This window comes from Thunnus albacares, chromosome 12 (genome assembly GCF_914725855.1).
Source record: "Thunnus albacares chromosome 12, fThuAlb1.1, whole genome shotgun sequence".
NCBI classification, from domain to species: Eukaryota; Metazoa; Chordata; class Actinopteri; order Scombriformes; family Scombridae; genus Thunnus; species Thunnus albacares.
In genome coordinates this window covers 16,738,894-16,762,383 of record NC_058117.1, presented here as the reverse complement: position 1 = coordinate 16,762,383, position 23,490 = coordinate 16,738,894, and the positions used below count along the sequence as shown (strand labels likewise).

Below are 23,490 nucleotides of genomic sequence, written 5' to 3'. Positions count from 1 at the left end.
GTATCTCATTAGAAGTAAATTATTAGTAAATGATGTCATTAACCCTCCTCCAACCCTTTTGGATTGGTTCACTTTCAGACAGCTGTGTCTGAAAGTGAACTCTGTCTGCAAGTGAAAAAATATGTTTATAATAGCATTTTTAACATAAAAAAACATTAATTAATGAAATACTTATGAAAAACATTTAAAAAAAAACTTGCACAGTGAAGACACAGTAAATGGGCTAGGCCAAATCTGTGATAGCTGACTTATTTCATATACAGGAAGTACAGCGTTGGTGTAGGGAGGGTTTTTCTAAAGAACTGAAGGAGAATATGATATGACAAAGAGTTACTGTCTTGACAGAGAGAAATCCCACCTTTGAATCATCCATTCCCCTGGGGAGGTAATCATAGTTGATTTATGGTTTGCTAATCATCTTGAGAACCAGTCCCTGCTGGGTGCAAAAAAATTCACCATTAACTTTTTCGCAGCTCAACAGAAAACTTATTCTTGTTGTAACTAAGACTATGGATTCTTTCTTTGCTCATGGGGATACATACCTTAGGACAGTGAGATAACAAACTACCTTCTTTTACCCACTATGATGAATTTCTATGTGACTGAGCAGCCTCTGTGACATAGATTTACTCTCACATTCATTCCAACAGTGGTATTTTTCTTAATGCAGACATCACGTTGAATCAGACTCTTGGCATCTAGAAGATTCTCCTAAAAAAAAAACAACTGCTTTTTTACATACAACACAAATGAACTCTTGTGGAATGTAAAATCCCTACAATAACCCCATCTGTTAACGGCATGACCAGTTTTCTGACATCTGAGAAAGTGGTAGAGCATGTTTTGGACTTTCACGGGTCTCTCCTCTGCAGCTCACATCGCTATGCTCATGAACTTGTGGTATTGATTGATTGCATTCTTGAATGCAGAATATATATGCCAAAGAGGTAAGTGTCAGCTTTGGATTCGGTAAATTGAAAACTAGACTTTTGCCCATCAACATTTCATTTAGTCTTTGGCTCTTTTTGGACTTTATTTACTTTACAAAGGACTCATATGCTAAACCATGAAGAAACCTCAATTTTCTTCTTTCTCTCTTTTGTTTATGAGAAGAAAGATTGAATCTTTTCCAGTCAGCTACAAAAAAACCAGTTGTATCCATTCCACATTGTCATACCACTGTCTACTTGAAAATGCTTAGAGCGACATCCTTTTTGACATTTTAACCTCACTGAATGGAGAATGTTTTAACTGACAAGGAAGTATGCTGTAGGTTTGTGGGTCGGGAATGGATTCTATGTTTTTAATCTGGCAAACTCCACAGTCAGTGCGTTTGAAACCGTTTAAGTACTGTATGTGCATTTGATAGATCTTCGCACCAAAACATACTATAAAATTAAATAAATTACTATGCTGTCACTTAAAAAAACTCTGACCAATAATCTTAAATCAATAATAAATTTAAAGGGTATATTAGATGAATACTGGTATGCAAATACTTTACAGAATTTGTGCAACAGAATTATTCAAGTCTATTATTTAATTTAAAGCAGCAAAGTTGACTGTGAGTGGTGAAATTGTATTACAGACATTACGATCCATTTCCAATTATAGCATTTCAAAACATCATATTAAAGTCCTTTAGAAAGAGGAACGATCTATTCATTTGCACCTGATTTGCAGTGCAAACAAATACATTTGAATGATGTTCTTCCTGTTGCAAGCTGGATGACTGAAACATTGCATCAGTAAAAAAAAACCTCTCTTTAAATGAAGACAGTATCACAGTATCACAGATGCCTCTACCCTTTCCATACACTTGTTGCAACATATAGGTGTGCACAGTAATTGTATTTTATGTTTTCCATTCAGTGAAGTGAGTAACCTTAAATCTGCAGTTCATTTAATGAATATAAATAGTGAAATGACTGGTGAGGTCAAATGCATCTTCAGAAACGTGTTAAGTGTTTGATTTCTGATGCATGCACAAAACTTAACATTGTCTGTATTGTAATGTAGCAATAGTGCACAACCAGAAAAAGGCCAATACAACAGCCTGCTTTTAATTCAATTTTATTATGACAGTTGTAAAACCTGAAAAAACAAAGACTTGCATTATTATGTCCGCTGCTTATGCTATATACATACAGAATGTTAAAAACTAGAGATTGCAGTTGAGATGAAAAATACACACACATCAATAGCAAGAACAGCAATATCAAACAATTTCACTCTATCAAATATTCTCAGTGCTTGGCAAGGCGATCTTTGATTAATCTGCTCATCCACATACCCAAATCATGATATCTTTACACACACACACACTTACATACAATGAAAACAACATATCATGGGAGTTATGGCACAATATACATTTGTAAAAAATAGTGTCATAATGATATTGTACACAATTTGTACAGCTTTGACACTGAGATGTTTTGGAATTAGCACTTGGTTTACCTACCAACCAACACATAATCAGTAGAAATAATAAAAAGAGTGCAACAATAAAATAGAGAATTTGTGTAGAATTCTCTTCTTTGGTTTTATAGTCTGTGGCCACTATGTTGTCTACTGAATAATCAGTTTATTCCCTTGGTACCCTAAATCATTTAAACATTTGGGCCTTGATTCTTCTGCAATTCTTCTGTGCTTTCAACAGTTATACAGTGCATTCATTTATGTTCCACAAGTTTCCAAGGAAGCAGTGGCCACCCATACAGCAGTTCCTGATTAGTTACAGTTTATCTAAGTTCAACAATCTAAAGGTCAGCAGAACAGCTTATGGCATGGCGAAAGTTAAAACAGTACAAAATGCAACCCAAGCATTTTTAGAATAACACAACACTACAAAAAGGAAGTTCTCAGAGCACTGAGTCTTATGTTCGAAGCCTAAATGGATAAATGAAAAACGATACTAACTACGGAAACTTTGTTCTTCATCTGCCTTAGTCACTCTCAAAATGAATGTGTGCTTCTCAAGGGGGATGATTTACAGTATGATTATAGTAATTTTAACGGGAGCTTGGATGAGGGACAAAAGATCAGAACTCTATAAACTCAGATCATTTCATAAGAAGTTCTGAAAATAATCCTATACAGACGTGTTCTGTGTTGTTCTCATCAGGAAGAGCACTACGTAAAGTTTTAACTTTTCTTTCTCTCCTCTCTCTTTCCTATTGGGGTGAGGATTTGTCCGTTGAGCTACATTTAGGGTGCTACAATTGGATGGTTTGATTAATTTTGATTGTGCAAGTGATTCCAGGCCTGTGATGCAGCTTTCAGGGATATAAGGCCAGCTGCAACCAAATGCAGTGGTTCCCTGCCTACACCAGCCTGACAGGTTGGGAGCTGAAGGGAACTCTCTGATCTCATGTTAGACTTGGATCATCATGTTGTAAATAATCTATAGCTGCCCTACAGGGTGTAGGTGTGGCTAGGCTGTGCGTATGTCTCTTAAGTTAGGAGATAAGGCATTCATAATTTTTGTTTTATGGGTAAGTATACACTGTAGGTCTGACTGGTTTAGTTATCTTTTGTTTACTTTGGCTGTTCCCACCCTGAAGCCATACTTTGTACTTGAAATAAATGCGGTGCTTTTAGAGCTATCTGTGCCTAACTGGCGATTCTTGGAACCAGAGAAAAAGGGAAGTCACACCTCATATTCTGCCAAGGTTTCCCTCAGCAATGTAATGCCTCTTACAAATCTGTTGTTTGCTCCCAATTTGAGCTAATACTGTAAAGTATACACTTTGAACTAATTTTGACAGAGCCACATTCTGACAGGTAGCATACAAGAAATTAATGCACAACATATGTCAAAGTCATTTTACGAAATAGTATTAGTATGCCTTTTATAGTCATGGTAGTCATGTGGTCAATACTGTACCATGTGTCAACTACTATGAGCACTATCATCATCTTGTATTGTGCTATTACAAGATGAGGACATATAGTATTGCATTTTTTGTCAAGCAAACAAAACTATCCTTTTAGTAGTTTTACCACAATTTAATCTATCTATTGTATGAAAAGATACATGAATATACTGTTGTATCTTTTAGTGTACTGAAATATATTTCAGTATAACAAAACAAGTGTGACATTTGTAGATAAGCTAAACAAAAGGGTTGCTTTACGCTCTGGAACTAGATTCAATATTTCTTTCAGTGACTGAGACCTTCTTACGTTGCACAACTACTCTCTGGCTCCCTTGCACTTTGGGTGTGGCTGTCTGGGTAAAGTCTTCATTTGATCCAAGTGAAAATTGCATACCTTCACCTCTGACCGCCAAGCCCTGCTCTGCAGATCCCTGTCCTGTCTGAACAAATGTCTGTGCTAAGCGTGCACCTTGCCCTCCACCTGAGGACCCGTTCTCCACCACCAACACTTGTCTGGAGAGGGTTCCTTGTGAGAGGCCTTGTGCAGCCTGCCCTGCCACTCCACCCATTCCTACTTGTCTATCTATAAGTATTGCACCCTGACTACCTTGCAGGCCTCCAACTTGCACCAGGCCTTGACTTAGCCCGACCTGAGCTACTTGACCTGCTGCCTGCTGGGCGCCCCCGGCCACGAGCACTACTTGGGGCTTGGAGTCGACAACATACATGGGTGTGGCAGCATAGTACATAGCAGGCTGTTGTACGAGCAGCGTCTGACTGGGTATCACAACATTGTCCTGGACATGTATCTTGGGAACAGTGGCTAAGCCCTGGGCTCTCTCAGTGATTCGCTCCTCCTGGACCATGGTGGATGATCCTGACGCTACATTGGAGGTGTTGAGGGTGTTGATGTTGACACGGTCCCTGTCCCTGATTGTTTCTGTGTGTGTATGGACGTGTGTGTGGGTGGAGGGCCTGATGGGAGACACTGGTCTAGGTGGAGAGACAGAAATGCCTGCACCAACAGACTCAGTCACCACGGAAGACCCTTGGCAAATTTCAGCCAGGGTTTTGAATTTAGGCCCAAGGTCATTCAGGAACGCAAGGTCATCATCATTATCAAGAAGGCTGCAGCAGCCAACAGAACCTGCCAGAGACTCCTGACCCTCATAGTCATATATCAGCAGACCATCCTTCTGATGGGATTGCTGTGCAGCATGGTTGGATTTCTGCAAAAAAATAGAATTAAAATATACTGCATGAGTCTCAAGGCAATAATGCTGACATTTCTATTGTGATAGCATGATACTGCCTTAACTTGTCTTTACATACTGTATAATGATTCTATATGAGTTATATTTTGTAAAATATATTCTGGGGTCCAGCTTTTTTAAGCCTGACTTTCATCCCAGCAGTGTAACCTAATGATAATTATATATTAGTGACTCGTCACTGAGACATTATGAAAACAAACTCATCACTATTCAAATTCCAAATACTGAGCTTTAGTTAAAAACATTGAACTTGGATTATACTCGGGTTTTCAATGATATTTCAAGATACTCACACTTGAATAATACTCCCCCAGGAATTGTTCAGATAGAGCCATCCCATCAAAGACCCCAGCTCCGTATTGGGAGAAGTGGTGTTCTTGTCCTGTCATCATTCCAGTATCCACGTTCATTTGCCCACTGGTGTTGTTATATTGGTTGTACATGTGCATGTTCTCAGCTGTCAAGTTGGAAGTATTAAAGGCACCGCCGTAGGCTCCTCCACCTAAGGCTCCTCCACCTAAGGCTCCTCCAAAGTCAGCCAGTCCTCCTAGATACCCCCTCCCCTGATAGGTGTTGATGTCCTTGGCATTCACTGCTTCACCATCAACTTCAACTGGGACATGTAGGAGAGGAATGTCCTGTGAGAGAAATATGAGAGACGTCTGAGATACAGCATTTTAAGGAAATGAGACTTCGATTAACACATTTTCAAAACTAAAAATATCTAAATATAGTACGATATACATCAATAACACTACACTAAAGGAAGTACCTTGTCTTCTCCTTGTCCTTCAGTGTGATATGAGATCAGCTGCTGTTTTGTATCAAATGGAATGGCCTTGAAGTTTCCCATAGCTGCTGCACCTCCACACAAGCAAAACATCAGCAGAAGGGGCACCACTGAAAAATACACACATTTGATACTACTTCAAAAGCCATTCTTAAGAAGAGTATACAGGTCATGTCAAATCAAGTTAAATTATCAATCAGTGACTTAGTTTCCTTCTGCTAAGGGATTTGCCACAAGGCGAAAAAATACCAAATAATTGTGTAATTCATGCTAGAGCCATGATATGTCTCTTTAAAAAATTGCCAATGACAACCTTTCTTTTACAGTAAATCTCCTAGGCATGTTACAACATGTCCGGTTAGGCTACCTTGTGGGGGGAAAGTTATTTATTTTTTTTTCTAATCAAAATAACCAACCAGGAAGAGGAAAGAAAACAGTCTACTCACAAAGAAGCAGCAGCAGTCCCAGGAGCAATAGTAGAACACCCGCAGCTCCAAAACCTGCAGTCTTTGTACTGCGGGCCACACAAGTTTTAGTGTTTTCATGGCAAGTGCACACAATTACGTCCATCATCTGAACATCAGCACACGACTTTCCCTGCTGGTCCTTGACCTCCACTGCCACTTTGTACATGCCTGGCCACAAGTTGGCTTCGTCTCGCAGAATGGCTGTGGTTCCTGAAGAAAGATGAGACCCAAATTATAAACTCTGCTGCACAGAGAATGCAAAGTAGTGTATTTCCCAAATGTCAAAGTATTTCTTTAACATAAACTTAGAAGAGCACTTAGGATGAATGCCTATATAACACTGATTCATCAGAAATTTGCCAAGCGTTAATTGTCCTCTTTACACAACTTTACCATTAAGATGGTCCACTGTCCATTTCCCCCTGTTGCTCCCTTGAATCACAGTGAACTCAAACGGTGCTGAATTGGGGAACTCATCTTTGTCTACGGCTGTGACGTAGATCACTTTATCCCCATGGCACATAGTCTGAGTTGTAGTGGTCAGTTGCGGACAGTGATCATTAAAGTCCTCCACCTGAATGGCTATGGTCCCTGTGGCAGTTTTTGAACTGCCATCTGAAAGCCAATCAAAATAGAGATTAACATTAAAATATTGCACACTACATGTGTCCACTGGAGACAAATGGTCATACCGGTAGGTGCAGTACTCACCAGTGGTGATGCATATTATTTCAGCATAATATGTTCCATTTATCAAGAACTTGGACTCTCTGTCAGGCAGTTTAGCCAGTTTGATTTCTGCTGTTTTTTCATCAATAATCAACCAGTTGTCCTCATCGCGGATTTTAGCATATCTGAAAGAACAAAAATCCATGTATGATACTTGCTATTCAAGTAAACTGCATCAATTCAGAGACACAAAGAGACACATCTATACAGCTGCTACTAAATTTGGGAAGGCAGATGTATAAATGGACGTTAGGTATGTGACCATACCTTACATTGGTGGCAGTCTTTAGCGTGTCACTGTCAATAGCGGCGTAGGTTACAATGACTTTGTTTAAGGAAATGGAAGTCTGGTCCTCGGAGATGGTCACCACTTTGACACTTGGTTGGAAACGGGGACCTTCCTTCTGATTGATCACATCGATTTTAACGTCGTAGGATTTTGAGGTTGCGCTACCTGTGATGCTTCCACTGCCAAAATTATACGCTGCTTTGTTGGAAACAGCCACTTTCAATTTGATTTCCTTCATTTCCTCATAGTCCAGAGCCTACAAATTCAAAGATAAAGCACAGGATATGCAGTTCAAATTAGGTTTTGTAGTGGAACGACATTCTATATCTATAGTCCATCAAAATGAGATTACACTCCTTTACCTTGTGAATCATGATAATTCCCTCGTTGGTCTTAGAATCAGTAGTGATACTGAAATAGCCAGCTTCATTCCCTTGTATTATTTTGAAGACCGCCAGCCAATTGTCAGTGTGAATCAGATCCAGGTCAATAGCTTTGATCCTCATCACTTCCACATTGATGGTATTCTCCTCCACACTCCCAACATACTGTAAATACAGTAAAACGCACACCAACAGTTGCTTTAGAACTACGGTTACTGCCACACATGATTAAAGAAACCAATTAAAGAAGAACAGAATGTATTGTTGGTGGTAAATGTCACACGTACCGATTCTTTCTCCAGGGTGGGGATATTGTCATTTATGTCCAGAATTTTTATCTCAACGTGTCCAGTTCCAAAGTTTCCTTCCGGTCGTCCACCCATGTCAGAGGCTTTTATAGTCAACCTATATGTATCTTTTGTCTTAAAAATACAGCAGAGATACAATTTACTGATTAATGCATTCAAGAGTTTAGATTCTAGAAAAAAATGTTGACTGACATATATAAATATAATTCAGTATTAATATTTGGTTAAATATTGCAAAAACATTACAAAATGTTTTTTTCTTCTCCGTTAACTGTGATTCAACAAGTAGTAGGAATTTATGATGAAAAAGAAAGCATGTTTACATAACATGGTGATGCTTGTGTCATCATGCAAGACAACATAACATAACTGATATGGAAAAAAAATGTTTCCAACAAATAGAATTAGTTGTAGTTAGATGAGAAGAGGCACAATGGCTCAGTAAAGTGCCTCACCTCCCTATCCAGAGTGCTCCGTTGAACCATGACCGTTCCGGTTTCAGAGTTGATGTTGAACATTCCACCTATGTTACTCTGCTCCACAATACTGTAGGAGATCTTGGAGGCGAGTGTGTTCTCTTCATCAGCGTCAGTAGCTATCACTTTCATGACAACAGTACCTAGAAATCACCAAAGGGAATGAAATAATATATCTGTAGTCAGTTAACTGCTGACAGCGGTTAAATAAAAGTGAACATATGCTTGTTTCCCTGAGCCGTGCCACAAATATACCATACTGTAAATGTCTTACTGTAAAATACCTGCAGCACTGGATTCATTGACGGATCCGACTTGCTGTACTTTAATGACTGGTGGACAGTCATTCTCATCCAGAACAGTAATTCTAAGGTCAATATCCTTTTCTGCAGGGCTCCCGTTTTCGTATGATGCTTTACCTATTAGCTACAAAAAGAGATATCAGAACTACTTTACCATTTCCTCACTGTCCAACTTGAGGATATGATTCCAAAATGCTTTTGATTTGAGAAACAGGAATTTTTATGTGCTCTTACATGATAGGAAGGGATCTGCTCGCGGTCCAATATGGAGTAGATTTTCACAAAACCTGTCTTACTGTCGACACGAAATACATTTTGAGGGGTCTCGGTAGCACCATGCCCTGATAGTGAATAGAATATCTTCGTAAAATTCTCTTTATCAGAACGAATCTGAAACACAAATACACAAACACAAAATGAATGAAATGTAAGATTATTGAATTACAAAGGAAAATGTAACAATACGTTTTTTTTTTATCACAAACTAATATACTGTATTGTATGAGGTATCATTTCAAATTAAGGCCATTCAGATCATGTAAATGCAAGCATGTGACGTGGCATGTATGCTGAACAAAAGTATTTGCTTTTCTACTTAATGTTTGCTCTGATGAAAACCATTACACACACAGAAGCCACAATTGTTTGTTAGCACATGACTCATTAACATATCTAATGATGACAACATGGCTCTGATCCTAAAACTTCTGGCTGATATGTGAGACTTGATAAGCTTTAGAACATCAAACACAGGTGTGTGTGTCTCTAAACATCTGAATAAGGCTGTATTCGTCATCATGTACTGAGTGTGAACTGACTCATTATGAATGTCTGGGTAGTTGCTCTCACGCAGTTGTTATCTCAGACTAAACTAGGTGCTTTAGAAACAAAGGTGGCTTTAGGATTAAACCAATGAGGTGGAAGAGGAATGAACTGTTGCAACATTAAATACCTGCATGACTGAGTAAATGTTAATTTAAAAAAAAAAAAAAACTCTTAACTCAGCTTTAATAGAATTCTTTAGAAAGCAAAACTGAACAAAAAAGTACACACTCTAGCAATATATTCCAAGCCGGTGTAATCTTGGTTTTCATATAGCTTTCTGGGAGCGATGATCCACTCTCTTTTCTGTCTCTGTAACACTGGCCCATTTCCTTCTGCCCCCACAGGAACAGGCTGCAGGTAAACAAAGAGAGAGGAAAAAGACGGACATTATTAATATGTAATAATCACAAAATCGTATGGTATTGTTGTCCCTGACTCAAACACAAATGGCATTAGTTTATGCATAAAGTCTTTATTTTAGATCACTAGAGATTAGACCAACTGGGGACTTTTTGGAGTTGTTGCCAGTAAAATATGACCATCCTCTCTGTTAGGTGGTGGAAAAAATCCATAATCAAATATACAACATACTTAAAACATCTCCAAAATCGTCATCCACATTAAAATCTACAGTTGTCTTAAGGCTTAAAAACGGTTTATTTGGAGAAATCGACATTTGATAATGACTTTCACATGATAGTTGCACTTCATCAAAAACTATGTAGGGTTTTTCCAGATTCCGGTATCAAGGAAGACAGTTATGAAAAACTGTAATATAGAGCTGATTCGTGACCTTCAAGCCCAATATGTGAGTCTAAACATGAAGACTACGCATTTACTTTTCCTGTCGTATCTTTTTGTTACTTGTACCTGATCGTTTAACTTTGACTAGTCTTCATTTAACGCACCAGAGACGAGCCACACCTGTTAAAGACCCGTTATTCAACAAAAATACGCATCCACGAACACAAACTGAAGTCTTTACTTACAGTTAGGTTGAACGCCAACAGGATTAAAAAACTGCATTTCAGCAGTGGAGCCATCTTCTTGAAGAATGTAAGCTCGATAAATCCTGCTGTTGAGATGAAATCGCGTCTCTGCCTGAATCTGTTGTTGGTTTCGTACAAACTTTGACCCTTTCCAAAGGGAGGAAGAAGTTTTTACTGCAATAGGCGGTTCCTCTCTGCTGTTGCTCACAAGCCACTGCTGATAACAGGCGGGGAAAGGAGGTGGCTGTGTCCACTTTGAGCATAGCTGTAATATTTGTGTGCAACCTATTGTCTTTGACCGCGAGAGGGAGAAAAAAAAGAAAAGAAAAAAAAAGGACCGTACTGAGAGGAAATTACTCCAGAATGACCCCAAAAAATGTGTCCAAACCAAACAGGCGTGCTTGAATCTGGAGACAGTGTCTGAAATAATTGTTTTGTGTTTGAGAGCAATACTCAATAATAAGATTAGATGCCCAGGTTGAGTTTTCAGATTATGGCAAAGACTACTATTTATTTATTTACTATTATTGATTTTAATATCCAGTTAAAAAAAAAAAAATATTGGACTCTCTTTAGACCAATGCTTCATCACTCATCTGTAAAACTTCACATGTGCCTGTGAAATTCCCAAGAGGTACACCTCTGTTTCTGGGTTCACCACTCATAAACACTCAGCTGCACACTGGATTGTGTGTGTTTGTGTGTGTGTGTGACAGTGAGAGTGGCCGCATGTAGGCTTAGGTGTGTTTGTTTTACAGAGAGGGAGAGAGAAAAAGAGATAAGGAAAAAGGTGGACACTGGCACTGGGCGTTTGTGTTGCTAAGATACAAATAACGTTTACACCCCATGGTCAAAGGTGTGCGAAAGAAGAAATAGAGTATCAGGTTTATCTTGCCTGAGTACAACATTAGTTTCTTCAAAGGAATTATGGAATAATCATGTGACAATACATTTCACTGGAATACAGAACACACCAGTTTCTTACCACAATGAGGGTGATTTCTTTTGTTCAGCAATTATTCATTCTTCATCAGGTTTCTTAGAAACTAAAAGCAATGCAAGCACAAAGGTGGGAGGGTGGTTTCCATGGTACCATATCATGCATGGCAAATACACAATAAAAATTCTCACATCAGATAAAGATAAAAGTGGAGGGATGGGGTTACCATCTCTAGACCAATCCTGTCGGAGTCATTATTTTCACAGAGATTTGACAGGAAAGATCAAGACAAAACTTTGGATAATCAGAATCATTTGTGTCAGCACACACTACCTGAAACTGCAGCAGAGTAAGCCACTCATGACATATGAAACATGATCCAGGTGTGTCAGGTTGCATGAGTCTGTCCAGTTTGAGTGACCAAACCACTTTTGAAGAATGTATGTTCTGTCAACATGTCTCTGTCCTGAGAAACAAACATGGCCTCAGAATCCACCATAGTGTTGATGTGCATGTAATGACTATTTTGACTGACAAATAAATGTATATGCTGGGGTGTAGGTACAGTATATTGGCAGGGTAGTTATTTTATGAATTGCATTAATGCAATGTACTAGTCAAATAAAGTACCTAGTTTCTTATTAAAGCGGTAAGGTATAACCACTTGAAGTATATTTTCCCTGGAGCTGTTTTTCACAAATAATTCATGTAGACTATCCAGATCAAGAATAAATAATATGGAATTATTTCTGTATTATTTAATTTTCTCTCAGTTTATTTTGTACACTTAGCTAAAACTAACAAATCCTTCATGAAGGTCATAATGTTAAGTTTTTGTTAAAATGTTTGAGAGATATGTCGATTTTAGAGCTGCAATGATTAGTTGTCAACGGAAAATTAATCGCCAACTATTTTTGTAATCGATTAATCATTTTGAGTCATTTTTTTAAAAAAGAAAAATGCCAAAATTCTCTGGTTCCAGCTTCTTAACTGTGAATATTTTCTGGTTTCTTTAGTCATCTGTGATAGTATATGTACAGTATATATAGAATATCTTTGGCTTGTGGGCTGTTTGTCAGAGAAAACAAGACATGCCTCTGAGGATGCCTCTTGTGCTCTGGGAAACAGTGATTGACATTTTTCACCATTTTCTGACATTTTATGAACCGAACAACTAATCGATTAAGCTAGAGAATAATTGCAAGATTCATCAATAATGAAAATAATTGTTAGTTGGAGCCTTAGTTGATTTAACTTTATGGTAATTTTTAAGGCTGTAGATTAAAGTGCTGTTGAATTGTTATACTTACAGTTGTTTCTAATATTTTTCTCACCATTTATATTAATAAGGGTAGGGTAAATATTAAACACTTCTCAATATATCACAATAGAATTCAACTGCATAAATGACCACGAAGTTGAATTAACACATCTCTAAAATACAGTTTCAACAAAAACTGAACAAGATTACCTTCATGAAGGAAGGATTCATTGCAGGGCTTACTGTATAACAATGTGTGAGTTTCAGTAAGATAAAGCCTGTATTTTCTAATGTTTGATTGCAACAGTTCATGCATTGCAATGAGATAACTATTAGTCACATCATACTCTATAAAGACGCCACCAAGCAACTTGTCTCACCCAAATACTAAAACTTCACACATGACGCAAGTGCTCCACCCTGCATTTCGCTGGCACTCGGCCAAAGGGCGTGGAGTAGTTGCATTAGGTGCACTCTGAAAACTTTCTTACCTCAGGGACTTATGTCGCTGTCATCAATTGAACAATTATATTTGCATTTGCTTTTACATCTTTTAAATGTGTTGTTTGAGACATCTGCCATTAGTCTTCCGGCATGTATGATGCATCCTGGCAGTAAACATACCTTGTTGTTGACTAGTTCTCAAACTAGATTTCACAAAAACACGTTCATATACCTATCCGAATAGTAATAGTAATTAAACTATACCAAACTGAAGTCATGCGATAATGACTCAAGACAATTTGTGTATTACTTCGTATTATGGCCCAAGACTTTTCCTGTAAAAATTAATCATCTTTGGCTGACCTCAAACTGTACTGTACTCAGCAGAAAAGTAACGCCATTAACAGTGTAGGAGGGAGAGGTCAGATGTCGTGTCACCAAGAGAATAAACAGAAACATAGCGGATTTAACTATTCAAACATACTTTTACTGTGTACTATGCATGCACTTTGCAGCCTGAACACAACAATAAATCCCTTCCATTTCAGCTAGGGAGTGACAAAGGGGTGTGTTTTGCTGAGTCTGTTTTGAATTTTCTGTTAAGGCTCCCAGCCGCTGAGCCTTTTCACAATGTCCTCGCCAGTGACTCACAGTCTTTCTTTTCTCACCTTTCCTGTATGTGCAGCCCCATGTAGTGGGACTTCCCAATGCACTTTTAAGCAAGGTTTACTCTTTTTACAGTAGATGTAAAAAAGACATGTCCAAACGACAAAGGCCCAGTGTTTCTGGCTCTGATCACTCTCACTTTTATCAGCAGTTTATAGAGATAGTGAGCGCCTGGCTGTGGGAGCAGAGCCCCCCCCCTGCCCTCCCCTTCCCACACACACCAGCCTCCATTCAGCTCACATTCCTGTGGTGTTAACTGAGGAGCCCGATTCTGTTCCTCCTACCAGAATGCTTCAGTGGAGAGCGAGAAGAGGCATGCAGGGGTCAATCTTTGTGTGGACATGGGAGAGGTTTCTCGGACCAGATGCTCTTGAAAAACAAGATGAAAGACAAATTATTGTCCAAAGGGTAAATAGCCTAAAAAAAAAAAAAAAAAAGATTTCTGAAACATGGACACTGTTAACTTTTCTTCTGTGGCATACACAACTTCAAGGGCACCTGCTCAGCATTAATAAAAGTTAATATAAAGTTCATTTACAGCTTTATGGCGGTTGTATCTCACATGGTGCAACTATAACTCTTCCACGAGAAATGGTCTCTAGTTATGTTTTGATGTCTTGCAACATTCTAAAATTTACCATGACTTCAGCTGGCAGAAGATTTAGTAAATGTTTCCCCCTGCTGGCAGAAAGAAAAAACATGTTTGCAAAGTTTAAGGAAGTTTACGTGTTCAGCATTAAGTACAGTTGCACACAAACACAGTCCGAAGCCTTAAGGTGCTCTGCTTGCTCGTCGTATAAGGAGGATCACAGTCTGGGTGGGGCAGCCAAGGTGTGTCTTGACTACTGACTCACAACCAGCAACTGACAGACAGACGACTCGCCCAGCGCGAAGTCTGTCTTGTGTGAATGAGAGGACAAGTGTAGGAGAGAGACGACTTTCTCCTTTTGAGTTTATAGCTCACCGATACGAATTATCCGCCACTCTCCGGACAATTGGCAGCGGAGTGCTACGGCCACTGGACAAAGTTAAAAAAATGGCGAATGTTTTAATTTTCGACATCTGCCTGCTGATGGTAAGTACTTCCAGTTTTCGTTTTCGTTTTTTTTTTTAAAAAAAAATGATATCCTCTAAACCAACTGTCTTTATTGTTCTAAATGTGACGACCATGTAAATATTCAGCAGATATAAAGTTATATTGTATCAGTGTAACTACCTATATGGGAAACTTAACAAATTAGTGATTTGAACTCCTGTTTGAAACTTCAGGTCCTGTCCTGCGTTGAGTCCTGTATTATCCCGAGCTCTCACTACGTACTTGTGCCACAAATGATTCCGGCCGGATACGAGATCACAAAAGGTATTTATGACTGATTATTAGCTCATTAATTCATTATCTTTATTCTTCAACACCGTGAAAGCCATTAAAGTCCGTATACCGGCTTTTATTGTTGTTTTAAAGCCCCTTTCACCGTTTCTTTACTCTCTGTGTATTTTTTTTTTAGTTGAGGTGTCCGACTGTAACACCAAATCATTGCACTTTACTGTAAGAGACCCAAGTTTTACCATCAGGAGTAATGGAGCAGTAGTAGCTGTTAGTCCTGTATTAGTGTCAACCAAAGGGCGGACATTTTCTGTGTGGGCTCAGGACAATAGTGGACCGGAAAGTGAGATGGAAGTTCACCTTGTTCACAGTACAATGCAAGAGAGCGAAAGAGAGGTGAGGTTATATTATGCCTGGTACATGCAAGTCATATTGTTAATGAGCCTTTTTTTAAAAAGCAAATTCTGACCTGTTTGTATGTCACAGCAAAAAGGCTTCCTGAAGAGATCCAAAAGGCGGTGGAGTCCTCCTCCCTTCAACATATTAGAGAATGATAAGGGGCCTTTTCCAAAAGACATTGACATGGTAATCTTATAAATACTATGAAGTCTTTATTAACAAAACAAATAAACTAATTGTCTTAATTTTCCTCTTGGTGCCCTTTCTTTCCTCCCATGTTCTTGTCCCCGGATTATCTGATTCACACACTGAAACACACCTATTATTGTATAACTTTCTTCTGATTGCTTTGTTATTTTTATGCCTGCACATCAGATTGCCTAAGGGTCTCATGGAGTCACATGTTTTTTTTTTCCTTGATTCATTTAAAAGTATTGCATGCAGAAAGAGGGTTGCCTATATGATAGATGGTTTATGTATAACAAAATTATAGTGTTTGTTTTTACCTGTATGTGTTCGCTTTCTGTTGCAGATTGTATCCGATTCGGCAGCCAAGTTCAATGTGTACTACAAGCTCCATGGCACTGGTTACGATGAGGCCCCTATTGGAGTGTTCGGTTTTAACGAGACAAGCGGAATGTTGTCTCTGCTCCAGTCAGTTGACCGTGAGATGTATGACTCTTTTCCAGTGAGTGTGAAATAATGCCGCAACTAAGGATTATTTTCCTTATCAACAAATCTGATTAAGCCTCTTTGAGTATCTAGAAAAGCGCTCTATAAATAAAATTTCTCATTATTATTATTTTTATAAAGTCACAGTTTCCTAAACCCCAAGGTGCTTGTTTTGACCATCCAACAGTCCTCACAATCAACTGAATTAGTCAAATAAAGCTCTAGTGTGAAACCATAATGTTAATTATCTTCATTTGATCCTTAAGTGGAATCATTAATATTTGTCACTAAAGTACATCTCTGACGTAGAAAGGAAATGAAACCACATGACATGCTTTACACTTCATATAGTTCATATAGAGTGTGTGGACCTTGTAAAATGGACTTTTTTTCCTTTTTCAGTTAACTACCACAGTTTACGACATCAAAACACATGCTCAGACAGACTTACCTTTGCCCATCCGAGTGGACGTAGATGACGTGAATGACAATGCGCCGCAGTTCCAAATGCCACTGCAGTTGACTGTTCCTGAGCAAAGCAAAGCAGGTGAGGAACATGAAATACACATCATATTTGAGTGTTTGACCTTCTGTGTGGATGATGATAAACTCAGTGATTATATTTTACACCACAGGGACAGTGGTGGGGAAGGTGAACGCTACAGACAGAGACAAAAGGGGAACTCTCCATGTCAAGATCAGGTATAGTCTCTTGACTGGATTAGACCTGTTTTTCATCGACCCAGCGACAGGTGTCATCAGCACAGTAACTAACACCCTGGACAGAGAGGTGAGCACCGACATCATTGTGTTATTAATTTACTCAGACATAGATATTAGATGATTCAAATGCTTTATCTGGGTCTTGTTCCTCATCACAACACAATATTTACCTTTTTCTTGTATCATTTTGCCATATTTCTTCTTTAGGTTCAAGACAAGCATATGGTGACAGTACAAATCAAAGACATGGATGGTGCAGTAAATGGTTTGTCCAATACAGGCACAGCAACCATTAATCTGGCTGATATCAACGACAACCCACCGACCTTCACAAAAACATCTGTAAGTGATTAGCAATTACTAAAAAAAAAAAAAAAAAAAAAAAAAAAAAGAACTGTCGATAACAGGTGCATCTTTGGAGGTTAAAGCGGTGTTGTCAAATGTAAGTGACACTTTTTCAAATTTCCTTTAGTATGAAGTCACTGTCAGGGAAAACGAAAGTGGAAAACTTGTCCTCCGAATTCCCGTTGAAGATAAGGATTTAATAAACACACCAAACTGGGTTTCTAAATTTGTCATCACTAAAGGAAATGAAAATGGAAATTTCAGAATCGAAAGAGACCCCAAAACAAATGAGGGGCTTCTGTACATCTCTAAGGTGAGTAGGATTTTATATTGCAGCTGTTATTAAGTTGTTGTTATTATAATTATAATTATTAGTTGAATTGGAAGTAGTTGTAGTTGTGGCAGTAATATTAATATCACAGACTTACATCTTCTGTTTTTTCCAGCCCTTAGATTATGAAAAGACCAAAAATATAAAGCTTGAAGTTATGGCACGTAATGAAGCTGAGCTGAGTGGCACCACTGCCCAGTGGCTGTCCATTCCTGTGGATTTGACTGTCAGCAATGTTGACGAAGGTCCAGAATTCACAGCACCTACTGTCCGCTTCATCGTCAAAGAGAACACACCGAACGGCACGCTGATAGGAGCTTACACAGCTGTAGATCCTGAGACCAAGAGCAGCAAGGGCATCACGTAAACATCATTACTTTATTTACTACTTACGTAGTACAGTGTGGCTCATAACAGACACGATCGTAGCTCCTTTTTAAGACTCCAATACAACTTTACATTACCTCTCTTGAACACTTGAGGGCAGACTTTCACTGCTGAACTAAATGTGGTACTAATACAAAAGTACTGTTTCCATTGTCTCTCAGTTATTACAAGACCATGGACCCAGGCTCCTGGATCAATGTTGACAAAAATACCGGCGAGCTGAGGGTTGCAAACACAATTGACAGAGAGTCAGCGTTTGTTCAAGATGGAATTTACAACATCACCATGAAGGCTGTGGATGCAAGTACGTTGCTTTTAATGCTAGATATATACATACATACATACATACATACATATACATACATACATATACACACACACACACACACACACACACACACACACACACACATATATATATATATATATATGAACAACGGACTCCATACAGAATTGACATACTAGCATAAGCTCAAGTGTATCTCTTGTTCCTCCATTGTTTCAGCTGAAGCTTATCAGCACAAGATTACATAAGAAATCACAGCCTTCGACACTGCACTTTTGATTCTTTACTCATATTTTTTTACCTTCTTCATAAACTTGTTATCTCCATTGAGTTTGATATCAAGTCAAGTCCTGCCACATATGACATATTGCCATGGTACTGTTATGCCTGTAGGTGGTATTAGTTATACCCACCCTTACCAGTATCTGTACAAACAGCTTTGCCCGGACAATGTCCCACGTGAAAACACCTATTGACGACACGTGATGTGATTAGTCATTTATAGTGACTCACAGTTTTCTGGTGTGGTGATGAAAATTGGGTTCCTCCCTCAGATGCTTTTTGAGAATTTCAAATTTCCAGATAACTGGCACCCATGTGATGTCAGAATGCAGCCAACGAGGTGTATACAGTTTGTTTTGGGCACCGACATGCCCAGTTTTTTTGTCTTGCATGAATACTAACAGAATACTCATGTATTTCAGGCGCCAAGACAGGCACAGGAACAGTCATCATTCAGGTGGAGGATGACAATGACAACGTGCCAATTGTCCCCACCAGCGATTTGGTGTTGTGTGAGAAGGAAGGAGAACTTGGCTCTGTGCTGGTTGTGGCTGAAGACTTAGACCAATCTCCCTATTCTAGCCCCTTCACCTTTAGTTTGCCAGGCGGCCACGATGACAAATGGTCTGTGACAAAATTTAATGGTATGTCTTTGTATTCTTACCTATTTCTCTGTCAAAGAGTGTCTTTTAAACAAAATAAGAAAATTACAGTAGTTTTATTTCAGAGAAGTAGTCTAATCGGACAGTTAAATACTTTTGTTCTACATCAATTATACAACGTAGCCTGTTAAACAGCAAAACAATATCAAAACTTATGTAAAAACTCAAAAAGCATTTCTACTACTTACAGCAGTGAACATATGATTCTCGGTTAATCAAATATTCATTATCCCCCAGACACGTGTATTTTAGTAAAAGCTATCCAAATAAACCACTGACACCAAGTCTAACCAGATTTTAGTCCAGGTTTTGTAGAAGTTAGAGTTTTAGAGCTTGACTAATAATTGATTTTTTGAGTGGATACTGATTCCAATAGTAAAAGTAAAAAGAAAATCTGATGATATATTGGCCGATCTAACCCGTTATGTACTGATTGAGACATTATTCTGGTGGCCAAACTATGCAATAGTGACATTGTTTCCAAAATCATATAAACACCACTTTTGCATTTGTAAAAGTGATTAGCTAATATTGGCTGATGCGAATTGAACTTTAGATTTATAGGTTGGGCTCTAGTATGTGTTTGGGACATACAGGGTATATAATCCTGCATGTTTTGATATTATTTTGCTGTTGTTTAATTGGGTTTACAAACAAATTCATTCTATGTGTGATGGCAACCACTTTCTGTAAGCTCTGTTCGACACACCAGATTATGGAGGGTGAATATGTTGATACAAAATAACGTTTTTGGGTATAAAAAAGTGAATCATCATAATGATAACAGTATTCTGATCTGTTGTGAAACATTCATTTTAAAGGTTAAAGCATTTTGCACAGCATTTTGTTACTATTTCTTTGAGAAACTTGAGGCTGTTCATAATTTTACATGTCTTTCCTCCTTAGATACGGCAGCTACGTTGCAGCAGATCAAACCCCTTCCTACAGGAATACACACAGTTCCCATGGACGTTAGAGATCTGCAGGGCTTTGGTAAAACACAGACGGTGAAAGTGAGGATCTGCCAGTGCAGGAATGGAGCCTGCTTGGCCAAGCAAAGCTCTGTGTCATTAGGGCCACTGGCTTTACTGGCTATGCTGTTGCCTCTGGCCCTCCTCCTACTGCTCTGTGAGTCCCCCACTGCAAAATCATGCCAGCAGAATTGTGCAGGCTATACTGTGTAGATAATGAAACCAGATTTTTGTGCTCATGCATGTGTAAATGTGTAGGAAGAATGATAAAAAAAAAAGTTCTGGTTCTGTCACTGAATTATGCATTGTATATTGGGAACCGAGCAATATGTGATGGAATTATACGGTCTATAATGTCATTATGCTTGTGAGGCCTACCACACATGGAACATTGTTTATTATAAAAATGCCCTCCTTCTGCACTTATTTCTAACATACTTGCTATGTTTTTGCAGGCATGTTGATTGCCTTTTTCTGTGTGACAAAGCGCGAGAAGATGGAACTTGATGATGCAGGAGACAGTGGTGGAATCCTGCTCGCATCAAACACTGAAGCCCCAGGGGAACAAGTGGTGAGGACAGAATAATGAAACCATTGCCAGGGCTTATGTTTTTGTAAAGGAACCTTATTTTCATCTTAACCTTTTTTCTTGTTTGTTTTTTTTGCTTTGCTTCCTTTATGTAATTGTTGCTTTTTTAAAATCTATTGTTGTTTTGCTCTGCAGGATTCAAGTCTCATCACTGTCCCCACTACGGTTGTTGAACCAGCAGTGAAGGGCTCAGTTAAGGGTTCTCTGACGAATGCAGGATGGCCGGGGAACAAGAGTTCCAGCACAATCGGAGCCCTAAGCACACACGGGGCTGGGCAGTATAAGTCCGGTGTTGTTACGACTGATATGCAAGAGCACTATTCTTCCGGCCAGTATGATAGCCAGTATGGTGCTCAACAGTACAGTGGAGGTCAATTCGTTAGCGGCATGGGCTTTGACAACAGACACCTCATGCAGGACTCAGCATTTCTCCACACCTGGCAAACAAATGGCCGCTACATACATGAGGTAATGTTGTTTTATGATTAAATAAATGTTAAGATTTTTATATATATATATATATAGTACAACAAAAAATAAGTGTGGAAGTTGGCACAACGTAAAAGCGGCACAATTAAATGTGTCCAGATTCATTCGCCTTTCATTCTCTGAGGTTTAATAACTTCTTTTTTATCTGTAAGAGCTTAGGTAACTCTCATGTGTAATATATAATCTTGTTCTCTAAGCCGTGATAGTATCCTGTGTAAACTTTAATATTTCTCAACTTCTTGGTGAGAAATATTATTTCTCTAACTTGCTGGTGAATTGTTTGTTTGCTGTGTAATATCTTGACTGCCAATCATATCCTGAGCACGGTGTAGTATCTCCTCTCCCATCACCCAGGCTTAGTCCATATGAAGTAATAAAACGCTTCCTCTCCCTTCCGGTCTTGTCTTTCAGAAACTGGCCTATCTGGGAACAGAGGAGGATGGACGGTACGCGGACGACATCATCCACTCCTATGGGTTTGAGGGAGTGGGCTCTGCAGCTGGCTCTGTGGGATGCTGCAGTGACGTTGGCGACAACGATAACCTTGACTTCCTAAACACACTCGGACCAAAGTTCAAAACTCTAGCAGGCGTCTGTACAAAGACATGAGCAACGCAGCTGAAAAATAATGTTTACTTATCATCGTACAGGATGTAGAGAGGCCTGGGATCTGAATGCTTGGTTTGCCCCTGATCATGAATGAAATGAGAAAAAGAACAAGCTGTCAGTGTGAGCTTGGTGTTGCTTCTGTTTCTTCTCTTTGCTGCTTTTGTGGTAAAAGTCTTTTGCACTGAAAACTATGCAGATGCAATCAGTTGTACATATATTACTTAGTGTATTTGTGTCATTCAAAGTGTTGCTGGTTAATATTAGCTGATGTATTGATATATGCAGTGATGCGCTGCAAGGTTTTTTTTTTTATCAATTAGTAACAACTTTGGGTATTTTGGGTGTCACTAAAAATCTGTGTTCACTGTAAATGATACAGTTTTGCATTTATGCGGTTGCTTTTAAATTGTTCTAAATTTGAATAGTTTTGATATATTTTTTAAAAGAAATAAATACCTAAATGAAATAAGACAAGATTACAATTGCCTTGGTAATATTTTACATGAAAATGCTCCTTTTCAAATTACATGCTTAAAACTATTTATCATTTAAAAAACTATATATGTTCTGACTTCCACTGGTTTCCCAATTCATACAGTAATAATCTGTGCTTACACATTCCAGTGCGGCTCTTGACCGTCTTTGGGTGTCACTGAGGTTATTGCAACATTCTGACAGTAATCCTGTGAAAGTCAGCACAAGGGCGTGAATGCCAGGATTGAGGTGTTAACCGGCACCGCCTGCAACCGTCTCAATACAAGAGTGACCAGATATTAGACACACTAAATGGTTCAGAAAAGGAAAATGCCACTGAAGCTACACATTAAGGGAAATCTGACATTCCCATATCTTCAAATAAAGTTGTTGAAATTGCAATTTTTGCATGGTCGTTAAAGAATGTTTTGTGCTTCTGTAGCAGCGGTATTCTTATATAAGTCTCCGGCTTAATTAAAAGGAAGCATAATTCAAAATAAGATTGTTAACAGGCTATAAGCACTTTCAAGTTAACTGTAACTTTGCTTGCAGCTTGGATTCCTTGTTACAGTATGTTTTTTTTAATAAACATAAACTTGTGAATTAAAAATAAAGTATTTCTTGCACTATTTTGACTCTATACTTTAGCAGGAAGATAGAACAGAAGATAAGACTTCAAATAGTGGCTCATTGTGTTCACTGTTTACACACTGGTGAATGATTTACTGGGTGCGGCACTCTGAGCTTGCACAATCTCAAGGCTACAATAGGACACTTTCTGCCGAACTCCCAACCCTGTGTCTAATCTTTACCTCTGGCCTTTTACAGATCAAGTTAGTGCACATATCGTGCCAACAGTATACTGTAACAGTTGCCCCAACACTTAGCTCTATAATCATTGCTATCTATTTTTAAACAGTGAA

The 23,490-nt window shown here is 38.6% G+C and overlaps 2 protein-coding genes and 1 long non-coding RNA gene across 4 annotated transcripts; 1 reads left to right on the top strand and 2 right to left on the bottom strand.

Annotated features, from left to right (window-relative positions):
- Positions 1-2,057: 2,057 nt before the first annotated feature.
- Positions 2,058-10,997, bottom strand: LOC122994115 (desmoglein-2-like). Its single transcript, XM_044368629.1, has 14 exons — positions 10,714-10,997; positions 9,953-10,075; positions 9,134-9,289; positions 8,882-9,023; positions 8,577-8,740; positions 8,101-8,235; positions 7,793-7,978; positions 7,409-7,686; positions 7,124-7,266; positions 6,806-7,027; positions 6,392-6,622; positions 5,928-6,055; positions 5,449-5,793; positions 2,058-5,110 (listed from the first exon to the last, which is right to left on the bottom strand). The coding sequence occupies exons 1-14, from the start codon at positions 10,765-10,767 to the stop codon at positions 4,136-4,138; spliced, it is 3,282 nt and encodes a 1,093-aa protein (XP_044224564.1). The 5' UTR covers positions 10,768-10,997; the 3' UTR covers positions 2,058-4,135.
- A 2,316-nt stretch (positions 10,998-13,313) lies between these two features.
- Positions 13,314-15,069, bottom strand: LOC122994256. Of its 2 annotated transcripts, none has more exons than XR_006406543.1 (3): positions 14,989-15,069; positions 14,663-14,705; positions 13,314-14,393 (listed from the first exon to the last, which is right to left on the bottom strand). It is a non-coding gene; the product is annotated as an uncharacterized LOC122994256 (long non-coding RNA). The 2 variants fall into 2 exon arrangements; XR_006406542.1 differs by having other exon boundaries at positions 14,663-14,702; positions 14,989-15,043.
- dsc2l (desmocollin 2 like) lies at positions 14,739-23,181 on the top strand. The gene is made up of 16 exons (XM_044368848.1): positions 14,739-15,099; positions 15,294-15,384; positions 15,530-15,744; positions 15,835-15,933; positions 16,280-16,435; positions 16,822-16,966; positions 17,055-17,209; positions 17,350-17,484; positions 17,615-17,800; positions 17,934-18,181; positions 18,367-18,509; positions 19,196-19,417; positions 20,342-20,563; positions 20,862-20,977; positions 21,131-21,463; positions 21,896-23,181. Exons 1-16 carry the CDS (start codon positions 15,061-15,063, stop codon positions 22,091-22,093), a joined length of 2,703 nt encoding a protein of 900 aa, XP_044224783.1. The 5' UTR covers positions 14,739-15,060; the 3' UTR covers positions 22,094-23,181.
- Positions 23,182-23,490: the final 309 nt, after the last annotated feature.